This window comes from Suillus fuscotomentosus, assembly GCF_016647785.1.
Source record: "Suillus fuscotomentosus strain FC203 chromosome Unknown F5891scaffold_34, whole genome shotgun sequence".
Lineage (NCBI taxonomy): Eukaryota > Fungi > Basidiomycota > Agaricomycetes > Boletales > Suillaceae > Suillus > Suillus fuscotomentosus.
The window spans coordinates 551735-566443 of NW_024539546.1; the positions used below are offsets into that span (position 1 = coordinate 551735).

The following is a 14709-nucleotide window of genomic DNA, read 5'->3' on the forward strand; positions in this document are numbered from 1 at the left end:
TTCAACAGAAGTGTTCGACTACGTAATCAACATTACGATTGTAATTTACAATGAAAAGATCGGTAATTTAGTTTGTCTGTTGACTCTGTTCAAACGTCCAACCCGTGAATTAACTTCTTCGTGCTCTCTTAGTGGTACCTCCTCTCCCTCCGCTTGATCGGCTGCAGGCCCCGTAAGAAGCCGACTGCGACGCAGGACGCTTATTGTTTGTCGGTGTGGGTTCAGCATTTGCGTATCCTGCTCTTGCACATTCCTTGTCGAACGCTTCTACCAGAGCATTAAAATCAACTTCTACCATGCTTCCAAACAGCGGATGACTAGTGGACCACTTTCCCGCTGTCAACCTGGGAGACGTAACACCAAATGCCATGCGCGCGAGGAGGCGAGGGTCGTCACGTTCGGGACATGCGTTCAAAATGGCCTTGATCCTAATAGGATCAGGCAAAGTGGTGATCCCTGGCTCAAAAGTTATGCCCTTGCCCGTTTGACAGAAGCTGCACGATCCGCACAAGCCAGTAGGAATGGCCGCCTCATCCCCGAAGTATGAAGCAAGACACTGTGCCATACCTATACTCCAGACATAAGCAACATATATGCGTCAAAAATTGTGGACTCACATTCGTTATTGGTAGCAAAATTAATCACCTGTCGGAGCTTGACTATGGCCTCCTCCTCTTTATCGAGCATACGGTTGTACATCATCTCGGCGATATTTGCTATTTCTTCCTTTTCCATCGGGAGAGGATTGAGTATCTTATATCGCTGCAACAACATTTCAGTCGACAAAATATTGGATCGATCAATCATACTTACTGCTCTAACCTGTGAAGCTTTCACATTAGCCCAACCTAGATAACAGATATAAGTTAGTACCAAGAAATGCTGCAGAACGTAGAACGGGATCCCGTACCGCTGAGCTCCCAATCACTTATTTTTCTCGCGAGATCTCCGCGATCCTGACCCGACTGCTGAGCTACAACAACTACATCGATCTGTGACAGATCGTTAGAGGGATGAACCACAGCACTTACAAAGGCATACCTGGTAAGTCGAACCGCGGGGTTTCCAGTACATCTTGATTATCTTTGCTGCCTCGGACTTATCACCCATTACCTTCTGCCAGCCGTCAGCTGTGCGCGACGATATATCATACTGAGAGTATAATGGCGTCACAGCACGGATGTAGTTGTACTCGAGCTCGAGTTGTGCATAACTTAAGCCCAGGATGGTAGGCTGCAAAAAGTGAGCGGCAATACAAATTGACAAACAAAATAATCTCGTACGCGAATATCATACCTACAAGTGTGACAAGATAAGGGACTGCCATACAGCAGAGACTCAATTGCTTACTCTTTAGATTGTTGGTAATTGTTGAAGCTCAATGTGCCATCCCTATCAGGTGTTTTGAGCGCTACTTCTTGGAGCCATAAGTGGAGGCTCCTCTTGCTGCACGTATCGCCGCGACAAAATCCCTCCAAAATAGGGATATCTGGCGCAGAAAGGAACATCAAGCACGTGGACGGTAAACCGTCGCGTCCTGCTCTGCCAACTTCCTGACAATAATTCTCAAGAGTCTTCGGCATGAACAGGTGGACCACCTGGCGGATGTTGGCTTGGACCAGTCAAGGCACTGGCTTCGAAATTTGAATTGAACGAACGACTCACCCTTATCGATTCCCATGCCAAAAGCAATGGTAGCACAAACTATACCATTATCTGAATCCATAAATTGCTGTTGGACACGTGCACGCTCATCGCCATTCAATCCGGCATGATACACCATTGGTTTCATTCCATGAGGGCGAAGATGGCCGGCAACCTCTTCCGTATGTTTCTGCAGGGTCACATATATGATTGCAGGTCCGGTTCGAGATTTCAAGAAGGGAATAAGAGTATCGAGTTTTTGATCTAGAGTATTTGCAACTTGAACTTTCAAAGCCAGGCTAGCATTGAAAACTATTATAAGTGGGGATAATGGGAAACGCGAGAGCACTTACTTTGACCGGTACACTGGGGTGCGAAACACACCTTTCCGAGTATCAATGAAGAATGATTTACAGATGTCTTCTGCCACATTTGGAGTAGCGGTTGCCGTCAAGCAGAGGACACGTTCTACATCCATTTCCTCTGCAAAACGCGCAATCTACAGGCCCATGAGTGCAAACCAGAACAGGCGCACGGCATGCTTACCTTTAAATACTCGGGCCGAAAGCTTGCACCCCACTACAACCCGCTCATGAATGACAATCTTGTGCAAATTATAACATACCAGACACACCTGCGAGATACAATGCGACTCGTCGATGGCTAGCAGTGAGATTTTGACATGGCTCATCATCGCAATGAATCCTTCATTATTCAGCCTAGAAAAATATTGTCAGAGTGATGCATGAGTCGTACATAAATGCGAACCTTTCAGGAGCCACATAAAGCAGTTTTAGACGCCCTGAGACAACCTCTTGTTTGACCCAGGCTGCTCGTTCTGCGCCCAACGTGCTGTCCAGGTTTGCAGCTTTCACCCCACGATCGACTAGAGCATCGACCTGATCCTTCATCAAAGCAATGAGAGGAGATATCACCACAGTCAGCCCCTGTAATAATGTCAGTGATGTCACACTCAGGAAATGTAACTACGTTACTGGAAGGCATAATGCTGGAACCTGATAGGTGAGACTTTTCCCACCTAAGCGGTGGTCGTTAACGCCTGTTAGTATTCGAAAAAACAGGTTGCATCACCTCCCGTGGGATATAAAACCAGTGCGTTCTCATTGTCCACAATCAGGCGTTTAATGACCTATGTAATTCAGTATCAGTGGCTGAATTTCACGTATGATGTGATAACTGGCCTCTTCTTGAGACAGCCTAAAAGATGGAAAATCCCATATATTCTTCAATACTCTATGTGCGTCTTCCATTTGGATTTGAGGTGAACACGCAGCAGAACGGGGCAACCGTGACGCGTGACATTTGAACAGTTGTTTACGCGTTGTTTGGTTGATTCCACATTTGGCGCTTTTCCCACACTTGCAGCAGAGCTTGAGCCTCGCTTCGACTCATCGACATCAATATGCATAGCCCATGTGCTACAACTTACCCAATCGTTTATCACTTTCCTGCGCACGCTGTGCATACTACCATTCAGTACGCGACCGTGTCCACCATCAATGTTAATGATTGCGATGATGTTGTCTCACCTTAGCGACTGGAAACATCATCAGTATGTGCTGTGCGCACCTGCAGAAAAAGTTGGACGTCGGGAATTCATAGGAGGCGCCTTTCAGCAGCGCCTGTACTAATTCCATCCCTTCCCCTGAGAATTTTCTCAAAGTTTATCAAACTTCAAATTCTTGGAACGTGCGCTGGGGCCCGCGCTCTGTCAATGTCAATGCTACCTGTTCCGTTTCCGAACCAGAAGAACTGCTGTGGACAGATTTACCGCTGCCCTGTATTTGATGAATTGTGGTCATCTCAGAGTTTGGATTCCGCTCATGGCGGGCATAAATCATCGTCGGCGCACCTCAGCGAGTAATAAGCAAATAACTAGACTGCAAGTCTGCAGGACCTTCAGCCATCAATTATTTTTGGCACGCGCTTATAGCTCTCCACATTCCCAGACTGTGTGTACACTCACAGTACGTGCATCCGCGTCCATCGGCAGGAGGATCGCAATGATGCTAAACGCTCCGCAAGTTCGGAACCCAGGCTGTCATCAAGAAGTTCCGGGTATCAGATGTATTCAGCTATCGAAACACTGTTGCAATTGGCAATCTGTCGCCAGTTCAAACGTTCACCGATAAGCCGTTCCGATCATGATAGCTGCGGTGATAGTGGCACAAACAAACGAAATCAAAAGGGTCCTGGCTCCACTGCCATCAACGGTCCATTTGCGCTGTCGAGAAACAAGTGCCCTTCCTCATCCATCACGTTCAGGCAACTTTCGATTGTAGATCCTATCATGGACAGTGACAATGGCTTTGAGCCCCCACCCAAGCGGCCATACCGAGCAAAACTTTCAGCGCTAGTGATGCCGTCAACCAATGCCTCCCCTCGCCGTTCACAGTACCGCATGGCTATCCAACGAGGCAGGGTCCATCACATTCCAGGATCTCGCAAATCTATCGCTTTTCATTGGCTTCCTAAGCAGTGGGATCTGATGGATCTATTCCTTTTACTGCACCATCTCGAACATTCTTTCTACTTTCAGCCCGCATAATATCCGATGTCCCCCAGCCAACTCAGGCCAACTCCCGAGCACGCTTGCAAAAATAACTTGGAACTGATTGTTACTGACGTTGAGCACATGGTGCTATATTCAGATGTGACTTCAACTAGTAACTGCCCGATAAAACATGCGTTTCAGTACACCGTGACAATACATCTAACATATATATTCCAAACACACTATAGATATAGTATCGTTACAAATTAACTACATGAGACTCCTCCACGAACTTGAAAACATGCATTACGGCCAAAGCAAAAACCTAGAAATGTTCCTGTGAATGCACACGTTCAGCATTAGAATGAACAACCAATAATGAAAAAACAGACCTTGGCAAATGTGAATTCGACATTATTGCTACTGTGCATGAGAGTTGCTGCCTTGATAGATTTCGCGAGTACACCCGGACCACAGAAGTAGGTCTGCGAGAGCAACCATGAGAACAATTATCAGGAAGAAGACTGAATTCTTCAGACTTACACCAACTTTGGTCTTCAACTGTGCACTGCTACCAGGGAGATACTGACCGATCTCAATTGCTTCCCTGATCCTGCGGTAGATGCTCTTCCAATCGGGGCGGCCAAACATGGTGCGAGTACGAAGCAACGTGAGAGGATCATAATCGGCACCAGCATCGTTGACAGCGATGTTCCAGAGCATATCTTCATCGATCTTTTGAGTGAGGTAGATGTTGATATGTAGGAAATTTGCTTGATATTGCATTTGAGCTGAATATTTCCTAGGTCGATCAAAATAACTCACGGTCAACTTGAGCTTCCTCAACATCTTGCAATAGGCTCTGGAACCAGCCAAACGAGGGCGCATCACGACAAACCCAGAAAAATTCGACCCTTCGGAGGGAACCAAGATCACCTTTCTTTTGACGGTACCAGATATGCTTGAGAATTGACGCGAAGGGAGTGACACCTATATAAATTTAATTAACAAGCATTAGGCCCTATGTCGTTTCTTACCGATACCAGCGCCAATTAGCACAGCAACCTCGTTATCGAACACATCTTCAGCAGGAGCGCCATAAGGCCCGTCGATTCTAACGCGAGGAAGTGAGCGGGAAACATTGGGTTCGAGCTCAACAAATTCGCCACGAGTGCCGCCGTACTCGGTTTCGTCTTTTTCAATGCCCTTCATGGCGGCTTTTGTCATCGCAGCAACCACAGATGGACCGCAGCCAAGCCGCTCTCCTAGGGAGTGAGTCCAATCACCAACTTGACGAATGTGAACGGACACATAGGGGTCTTCAGGAGCAGAAGTGATAGTGAACTATATTTTTTACGGCGGTCAGAAAATACGAAAGTCGAGCGGCGATCTACTTGTTACGCACAGGATGCCATTGCCATTGGGAAACTTCTGGGACCTGAATGAAGAGCCACTGGCCTGCCGTATACTTGAAACTAGGTTTGATGATCCGCAGTTCCATGGCTCCACTAGGATGCACAAGAACTTTGGACAGCGTTGTTGCCCTTCGAGCACGATATTCCCTGTACATCCTTTCACCGAAGTAGATAATACCAGGCCAAATGGTGAACCTCCAGCTTTCGTAGCCAAGACAGTGCTCCGTAGAGTAGAAGGGGAAAGTATAAGTGTAGTCCGGATTTGCAGAGTCGCGGACAAAGCACCCAGTGGCATGGCTGTAAAGGCCAATGAAGAAGAAGAAGGCGAGGTGATGAGTGTACCAAAAAGCTTCGAAACATTGGTTGCGGATCTTGTGGTGTGCAGTGGTATACATGAGGACCATGATGAGGAGCATGAAATGGCCAGTTATACCGCCAGCCTGTGTATAGTGAATCTGCAATGCATACTCCGGACGAACCTCTGAAAGAAATTAATAACGAATGTCAATCCAAAATTCACTGCAGCACTCACGAGTGCGCTCGACATTGAAAAAGTTGACATAATGAGCTGTAGTATGTACCATTGCCCAAAATGCCATCGAGTATGCGACCTGTCTATGGAACCAGATGTTCTCGTCGGCAGGGAAGAGCCACGCGAGCTTGGGACGAACGACGCGAATGATATTGCGCAGCATGGGGACCAGGAGCAGTCCCGCGTTGAACGCAAGAGTGAGACCAGCACCACGCGACGTCCAGACAGACCATTTCAGAGCATTGAGAGCAGCCAATTTAGTGTCAGTGGCCTGTTAGATGCGTAGTGAGTGATTGTCGAATCTGATGCGGTGAATGAGGCTCACTTGCAGATACCAACCCAGAGCGAAAAGGGTTAATTGGATACCGTAAAATATGACATTGAAAACAAGCCTCCTCGGGTTGAGGAACTCGCTCTGAAACCAAGATTCACCCATGGTATGATGTTGGGGAAGTAGAAAAGTGGGGCCTGCCCAAAATGTAGGAAAGAAAGACGAGAAAAAAGAAGGCGCTAGATGTAAGAAGGGATTTATAAAGGGTACCGGACGGGACAATGACAAGGTGATGCCGGGATAGTAGAAATATACATAGTACAAGCTGTACCCCGGGAAGGCTGTCGCTATCTAGAATCTTTCCGGCATCCGACGTAGTTCACGGCAACTCAGTCATCATTTGTCCGGCTGTGCCAATTCAGCGCGTAGCAGCTCTAATTATAATTATTGAACATTGTCCATGGCATTGAGGCTGAAATTCACTGCCTCCCCGCGACAGTGATCGTCCCTATACCGTCCTAGATTTAGACCCAGGGCCGTGCTTATATATGAAATTCCATTCGATTTTGGTAGTCACGTCAGGCAAAGTAGTGACCGGGTGGAGAGGTCTGTCGAAACTCGGCGTTCGGCGGTGTTTGCAATATCGCCGCCTGGCTGCCTACCTAACTGTCGCCTTGCAAAATCAATCACTTGATCGTTAGACTGCCTATTATCCTAGACTCCAGTAGGCAGGATCAATGAAAATTCTGACAAGCTTGAAGTGAAACGATGGAGCCATATAAGGCAAAATGGCACGTGGTTTGTAAGATTTGTTTCCTTGACGCGACTTGTTCAACTGCTCATTGCACAGAACACCACTGTAATGGCTACACTAGCCCCCTTCTCTACGTCGTATCGACAGCAGCCAAGTATAGGCACACCCTCATCAGTATTTCGTCAGAACCAAAACCAACAAAGGCCGGCCTCTGCCCTTGACCTTCCAGGTCTCCAAAGCGCAAGTCGCGTATTGCACGACCAGTTCATCAAGGATGCCCAGATAATACCAGATATCGGTGACATGCTTACCACCCGTAAGTTGGAAACCCTCTGGCATATTCACATTATCTCTAACTTTCCTTGCCAGCTGGTGGGCAGTCGTCAGCACTCTATAGTGTCTTTCCCGACGACTACCGGGCACCATTTCAGAAGAGGAGGCTTGTAGGCATTCCTGAAGCACTGTTTCAGTATTATAACAGTAAGTTTAATAAATTTGGCTCTGATGCTAGCCTAAAGCTTCATAGCTACCAACGTTACTTCACACATGGGTCTAATACCCGAAATTGAGCGTGTATGGATATCAATTGATCATAAGCTATTTCTTTGGGATTATATTGAGGGGTATGTATCCCTTTCATGCCTCTTTTCAAACTGATACAACCCTTCCAAAGCCAAGACATAAGCTCCTTTGTCGACCAACCGGACGTCATCACGCATGTCGCTGTCGTAAAACCAAAAGTCGGCGTCTTCGTCGACGAAATCACATCCGTCATGGTCATTTGCACTCCTGTATCCATTCTTTTAATTGGGTTGTCCATGTCCACCGTCATTGGTACCAATAATCGCTCCCGCAAAGAAATCAGAATGTATGCAACAGACATGACAGTTTCGACTGACATCGAAATGACCTCTGTTGTGGGGATGTCCGATGGGCGCATTTTCATGTGTGGTTCTCAAGATGGCTGTTTGTACGAACTGCACTATCAACAGAGCGAATCTTGGTTTTCGAAACGGGTGCATATAGTCAACCACTCTGTTGGAAGTGTACAGAGTCTGTTCCCGAGATTCACCTCACCAAAGTCGGAAGGTCTGTGATTTGTTTTGCCCTTGACTTGCGATGAATGACCCTTGCACCTAGACCGTATTGTTGCTGTGATCTCGGATCCAAAACGCAATTGCTTCTATACCCTGTCTGCCAGGAACTCGATATCTATCTACCAGGCCAGCAGCGAGAAGGCTGTGCACCATGTGCAAACTATGTCGAACCTTTACAAGTCTGCGCAAGAGAAGGCACCTGGTTCTCCCGCTCTTACCCCTTCAAACTTCCAGATCGTGGCTCTACATGTCCTAGACCTGGGTGAATCGCGAACAGGGGTTCAATTGATAGCCATCACCATGAATGGTGTACGCTTGTACTTCTCTCCATCAACCTCGACATATGGGTTTTCATATGGGCCAACCCCAAGTGCTGCGGGCGGTGTGCGACCTCTACAACTCATTCATGTACGACTTCCACCCCCAAATCTATTGCATCCGGACGAGCAATCTAGTCCCCATCGTCCTGCTTACAACAGCTCCACCCGAAACTCTCCTCCACAACCTCCATCCCGTCCCTTCATCGTGTCAGGACTTGAAAACTCGTGTTATTTGGATGGACTAATGGTCTCAGCTCAGCCTGGTGATACAGATGGGACAGACTTTTTGCTTTGCACCGCACCTGATCTCACTCGAATTGGCTCGCTCGGGCAACTGAATCCGCCATCGCAACTACAACCATCCCAGCAACCAATATATGGTCCCTCATCATATGGGACTGGAGCAAATCAACGACCTCCTTTAACTGAATATGCTACCTTGCTAGCCATCCCTGGTCGGACATGGTCAATGGCGACGGTTCCCCGAGAATCGACCCTTGCGTCAGTTGCTCCTTCACCTCCTGTCACAAATGAACTCGCAACACAATTCTCCGAGCCTTCACGACAATTTATGATCCTCACGAATGTCGGTCTCACATTTTTGATCAAAAGGCGAGCTTTGGACTATCTCAAAGCGGTCATAGAAGAAGTCCAGACCGAGGGAGTGGTGCAGCCAATAATTGAGTTCAGAGACAGGTAGGTTTATTTGTAAATACATCGCTCAAAAACTCACTTTTATATAGTTTTGGAAGAGACCAGACATGTGCCATGTTACTCGGTCTTGCAAGCGGGAATACTTTCCTGGATGCTGGAGAGCCATCGACAAGTGGCACACTCTGCACAATTAGTCCCGATATTGCCAACGTTGCTAAGCAAGCGTTTTATGATTTTGGCGAGCGACCAATCTGGACAGAACGAGTGACTTACGGTACAAGTGAGTAGTGCATTCTCTAATCAGACTCGAACTCACACCTTTCAGGCGACAGTTCTGGTAGTGCCATCTTTAGTGGTCGAAGGGAGGGCTTTGCTATATACTTCGCACGTCTAGTACGGCCACTGTGGAAAGACAAGTTAACAAAACCAGGGTAAGGTCCAAAACCCTTGTAGTCAATTCTTCTCATACTGAAATCGCACAGCCCCCCTGGTTTGCAACAGTCGAACTTTGAGGATAACCTTTTGGTAACTGTACAGAAAAACCTTTTCGCACTGAAGGAGTTCCTAGATAAAAACCCTCACCTATTCCACTCTGCTCCCGGAGAGCATTCAGTATCGCGGTCGTCATCTGGCAATGAGCAAGAAGCTTGGAAGGTTATTCGTCTTCCACACCGTGATGCTCTCGCTTAATCCTTCCTTAGGCTGAGCAAAATTCTGTTTCCCAGCTCCAAGCGCTGTTATCCAGGACAATCGAAGCAATATCTTTCATACTTCTGTTGAACGATTACAGGCTGGGGGAGCTGACAGCCCAGTAAGCATTTCTGATGGGCAGGGAATTTCCTAATCTCAAGCTGATTGCCAGGTGCGATCCTGATACGCAAAAGTTGATCACTTCCATGACATTTGAAGACCTTATTACTTCACAAAATGGTGTCACGGCTGCACGTGCATTGGTTAACATCGTAATTGACCAACAGATCGGTCAACAGATTAGCGTGCGTATCTGTTGTAAATCTGCTGCACTGGGATGACAAGCTCTGTACAGGTGGATACAATCAGTGAGGTACTACAGCAACGCTGTGGCTCGTTTTGCAGCACAGACGATGTCATGCTGTACAAGGTTAGTCGTAGTTGTTGTTTCCTGTTTTAGTGATCCGTCTTACAGTGAATTAGGCTCGTGAAAGTGTTCGTAAGGCTATGGAGTCACGAAATCCCTCCGAACGTCATAACTGGCTCGGCGAATCTCTGAGGTACATTGAAGATACCAGATGGGGCTCGTGATTCTAACCGTATTGCACCAGACTGTTTACCAAGGGTGCACGGATGCTAGACTTTGACAAAATTCGCGAAGTTTGTGGTGAATACCAGCAGCTCGGTTATGCCAAAGGTTAGTACGTTTTGGTCTAGTGGTCACTATATTTACACCCGCTCAGGAGCTGTGGAACTTCCATTGAGTTGCGCCCAGGCACTAGACCCTGATAATCTGGGCCTCGAGTACTGGTATGCGGCATGTCCGCCAAATGACATCCGAAAGGAGTATTGCGACAGACGACTCAAGTGTTACGACCTTGTCCTGCATTCTCTGAGCGTCTTTGAGGAACAAGCCTCACAGAGTCCTTCTGTAAAAGGGTCAACGTCAAACGCAATTGACGACCCCGAAGCTATCCGCAGCCATGCCTATGACCTTGCATTTTCCAGCGAGGACGAGATGTTTCACTCTACGTTATATGAGTGGTTAATTAACCGTGGTCTTGCTGACGAGCTTTTGGCGGTGCGTTGTTATCGTGCTCAACAATCTTGGCTTCGCTGATAAGTCTGGAATGATTGTAGATGCGGCCTCCATTCCTGGAAGCCCACCTGAAGCGGGAACCGATCACGGTGCCCAAGTATCAGCTTTTGTGGCAATTCTATGTGAAAGACGGTCAACCGTTGCGCGCCGCAGAGATACTTGCTGTCCTAGCAGAGTCTGAGTGAGTGTTGTGTCTATCCATTCTATTCAATCGACACCTCATCAAACATACAGTACTGACTTGCTGTTGGACAAACGCCTCGAGTACCTGACACTGGCCGTTGCCAATGCGAAGTCTCATCCCGTGACCATCGGTGGCAGGCACGAGACTGCTATTTCTTTCCTTACCAATCTCGAAGAAAAACTGGACGTTGCTCAAGTACAGCTCGAGGTATACAATACCCTCTTACCTCATATGAACGATCCTGGAGAAGCTGGAGAGAAAATAAAGTATCTCAGCAAGACCTTGTTGACCATGTCGGAGGTATGTCCCCATGATAGGTCTCAGTCGTTGTTTTCTTTATGTACATTTTCAGCTGTATCAAGTTTATGCGGAACCATTCGATCTACCGGTCATGAAGCTCTTGATCTTGCATGTCTCTGATCATCACGATGAACACGTTGTCCGTCCTATATGGGATAGGATATTTGATGATGGTACGTAAGGCCAGTTTACGAAAAGGTGGCGCCCGTCTTACTCGCGTCTCGTTAAGCAATTGAGAAGGGTGCGGATGCACAAACCAATGCCGACCACATCATCGCAAGTGTTGTTCCACTAGGGAAACGGTTTTACCCCTCCGAGAGTGCCTTCCCCTTGAGTGAGTCAAGACTGCACTTATTCTAGGTCTTCTCAGCTCATAACATAATTTCAGAGTACATTGCATCGTTGTTGGTCACATTCGCTCTCAAAAACAGGACACAACTACCAAACGGTTGGAGTCCTCGGGTGCTTGTTCAGTGTGGCGTTCCTTACGGGGATGTGTGGGATGTACTCCATGAGATGTATGAATCACAGGTAATGGGTCTTATCTGAGAACTTTGCACGAGTGAATCTAATTTCGGCAACACAGATACCGCCTTTCAACACGCAAAGCGGCGTGCAAGTCGTATCCGCTGATATTGCAATTCTTTTAAATGACTGGCTCGAGGAGGCAAAACGCCCTCAATCCTCAGTTCCCCGAGGAGAATTCCCTGTTGGCAGAATAGATCTTGCTGTTGGGCAGTATCTGGCGGAACTAGGTGCCAATCAGGCGGAGACAAAGGCAATTTATGAAGGAATCAAACGTCAGCTAAGAAGAAACTGGTAGCACATGGGATGCCTTATCTATTACTCGTCATAAAATCCTACTACTTTCATGACACCTATGTCGGGCAAATCAATTGACTTCCAGAATGACATCCTCCGCAAACAGAAGTAAACGTTCGCTGATCTTTCGTGTCAATTTGTACGCCTCGTATAACGCCCTGGATGCAATGATCAGGCAAACATACAATGTGCGTAAGAGACACGTGCCTCGCAATCCCAATAACTAGTAAACCCAAGATGATCATCGCAGCTATGTCTGTTGAGTTACCCCTCCGGCTTCTATTACCCCTGAAACGAGCTATCCAATGGACTGGGCCAAGAAGAGGCAGCGACAGCAGCATATGAACTATAGACCCGGCACCTATCATAGGGAGGCCGATCACGAACCTGCGCACAAACCGCTTCAAGAATGATGGTGAAGATGGGAACGGGGCAGGATTAGTCCTCGTCAGTCTTGGAGCATCGTCCTCTAGAGGAAATGCGTCCTGGTCTCGAAGTATTCGTAATGCTGCACGGATGAGATCGTGGCCAACGTCAATCGGCGAAATGAAGAAGTAGTATGATGATCCGTAGGACGAGTAATCGTCGAAGGAACTCATGAAATACGTTGTAACATAGGACGAACACATGACAAGTAAGGTGAACAAAAAGGAAGATATCATGCCAACTACGACTGCAAGGACGTCAGTATCGTCTCACTATGCGGAGTGGTTTCACTCACCCGGGTTGGTCGCCAACCCAATTGCTTTGGTCCGAGCAAAGTGATATCGGTAATGGCACTGTGGACAGCGATAGAAAGAGTTGTTGCTGAAAGACGAGTTCCTCCACTTTTTCAGGCAGGATATATGGACATACTGAATAGATGTCAGTGTATCGATATTCGAAGTATTCGAGGGAGCTGACTGACGCTAATGGAACCCTTACACAGACAAGGTCGAATAAGTCTTCCCAATGAGTCGTCTTCGCCATCGAAGCAGATACGACATTGTTTCTCCTGCTCGGGCGCTGGTTTGTTCTGTGCATCTGCCATGTTGGCCATGATCATGTACTGTCGGCGTCGAGGAATCCTGTTTTGTGTAGATATTGTGACATATATGGAAATTCGTACGAGGCGACCTTGCCGGGCATTCGGCACCATAATTTGGCTCGTATGTGGAAATTGCCGAATGGAGCATAGATTTTCGTAACTGAGCGCTATGAAGCTAAGCCAGAGCGGTCCTCTCAGGTATTTCTAGTTAGTTTAACTGTCTCGGTTGAACGAGGATTGAAGGAGAAATGAGTGAGCTAGCACCTGCCGATATGCGCCGTGACGGAGTTTGAATATGGACTTGTGGGTGCAACGCGACTCGTCGCTCTTCTGTCGATCACCGGTCTTCTGGCGTGAAAAGTGGGACAACTCTATCACAACTCTAGTTCAACATCATCCGTGCCAAGTCAGTTCGCTTCGGTGCTTGAATTTAATTTTCATCGTGTTTGTTTACGTCTAAACGGTGGCAGTGGAAGGTAATGTTACTCGGTGACTAGGTTCCTCGAGTTGACGTATTTAATACAGAGCTCAGTCGCGCGATCCAGGACGTTGTTCGACTGCATCAGGGGTTAAGGGATCACCGCGTTTCAAAGGCGAGGGTTTCATTGCTTCAAAGTTCACATAACGCTCTCAGGCCATTGTCGCGCTTATTGCGCGCTATCATCAAGTAAATATCACTTTGTTGGGCGATGGCTGATGCGTTCTTTTTTATTGATATCGAATCCCCCCATCGTTGCTACGAGCTGAATGCCCCCCTCCTTCCGATGATACCGCTGCTAACTTATGTAAATCCCCGGTTGCACAAATTAGGCGAAGGGACCTGATTTGACGCCCCACCTCTTGAAGAGAATTCTTCTGATACATTAGGTCGTGCTGAAATCGGGGAAACCTTCCATAGTACTGAATATTGAATAACCGGCACCCCGTCGGCGATAACCGATAGTCTTCTAAGTTGGTAAGTAGCAACTTGCTCCGACATCATTCGTTCAATCATAAACATACTTGCAGATCTACTTCAGATGTCTATAATTCCTCCTTGCTCTCCTCCATGTCAGAGTCGTACCACAGTCCTAGTCAATCACAACTACTACTAAGCGATGTACGATATCATACTCGGTCCCAGTCAATTTTCCCTCTGGAATTTCCTGTCTACAGACGTAAGTAATCACGCCTGTACATGAAAGCATCGTCACCAGGACCATCATGTGTTTTTCCAGGTACCTCGCATTAATTTCACCCGACTTCGAGTCAGGATAAATCTTACCAGATCTCCACAAGGCTAAGCTCTTCCTTCCTGCCGTAGATCGTTATTATTTTAATGGTCAAGTCCTAACGCACATTAATGTTACGTGCCCACCTTCGGGCTTTTACATCAATCAACCACG

General features: G+C 47.3%; 4 protein-coding genes across 4 annotated transcripts; 1 reads left to right on the forward strand and 3 right to left on the reverse strand.

Annotated features, from left to right (window-relative positions):
- Positions 1 to 11: 11 nt before the first annotated feature.
- On the reverse strand, positions 12 to 2948 carry F5891DRAFT_1040574 (ATP-dependent DNA helicase). Its single transcript, XM_041362027.1, has 15 exons — positions 2847 to 2948; positions 2737 to 2794; positions 2640 to 2683; positions 2413 to 2591; positions 2279 to 2363; positions 2191 to 2223; positions 1998 to 2143; positions 1666 to 1943; positions 1351 to 1612; positions 1284 to 1296; positions 1042 to 1233; positions 911 to 992; positions 814 to 848; positions 618 to 762; positions 12 to 567 (listed from the first exon to the last, which is right to left on the reverse strand). Exons 1-15 carry the CDS (start codon positions 2913 to 2915, stop codon positions 110 to 112), a joined length of 2079 nt encoding a protein of 692 aa, XP_041224878.1. The 5' UTR covers positions 2916 to 2948; the 3' UTR covers positions 12 to 109.
- A 1328-nt stretch (positions 2949 to 4276) lies between these two features.
- On the reverse strand, positions 4277 to 6756 carry F5891DRAFT_1040582 (ferric reductase NAD binding domain-containing protein). Its single transcript, XM_041362028.1, has 8 exons — positions 6432 to 6756; positions 6107 to 6377; positions 5565 to 6055; positions 5197 to 5503; positions 4985 to 5149; positions 4703 to 4932; positions 4552 to 4644; positions 4277 to 4496 (listed from the first exon to the last, which is right to left on the reverse strand). The coding sequence occupies exons 1-8, from the start codon at positions 6540 to 6542 to the stop codon at positions 4485 to 4487; spliced, it is 1680 nt and encodes a 559-aa protein (XP_041224879.1). The 5' UTR covers positions 6543 to 6756; the 3' UTR covers positions 4277 to 4484.
- Positions 6757 to 7199: 443 nt separating this feature from the next.
- F5891DRAFT_425341 (nucleoporin) lies at positions 7200 to 12326 on the forward strand. The gene is made up of 20 exons (XM_041371787.1): positions 7200 to 7447; positions 7501 to 7611; positions 7658 to 7754; positions 7805 to 8220; positions 8272 to 9244; positions 9292 to 9482; positions 9528 to 9633; positions 9685 to 9856; positions 9904 to 10013; positions 10065 to 10197; positions 10248 to 10322; positions 10376 to 10452; positions 10504 to 10589; positions 10636 to 10973; positions 11033 to 11172; positions 11226 to 11475; positions 11528 to 11648; positions 11705 to 11809; positions 11864 to 12006; positions 12062 to 12326. Exons 1-20 carry the CDS (start codon positions 7240 to 7242, stop codon positions 12296 to 12298), a joined length of 4089 nt encoding a protein of 1362 aa, XP_041224880.1. The 5' UTR covers positions 7200 to 7239; the 3' UTR covers positions 12299 to 12326.
- A 41-nt stretch (positions 12327 to 12367) lies between these two features.
- On the reverse strand, positions 12368 to 13412 carry F5891DRAFT_1164782 (uncharacterized protein; the record flags this gene model as incomplete). Its single annotated transcript, XM_041365368.1, has 4 exons — positions 13205 to 13412; positions 13019 to 13151; positions 12505 to 12970; positions 12368 to 12455 (listed from the first exon to the last, which is right to left on the reverse strand). Exons 1-4 carry the CDS (start codon positions 13340 to 13342, stop codon positions 12368 to 12370), a joined length of 825 nt encoding a protein of 274 aa, XP_041224881.1. The 5' UTR covers positions 13343 to 13412.
- Positions 13413 to 14709: the final 1297 nt, after the last annotated feature.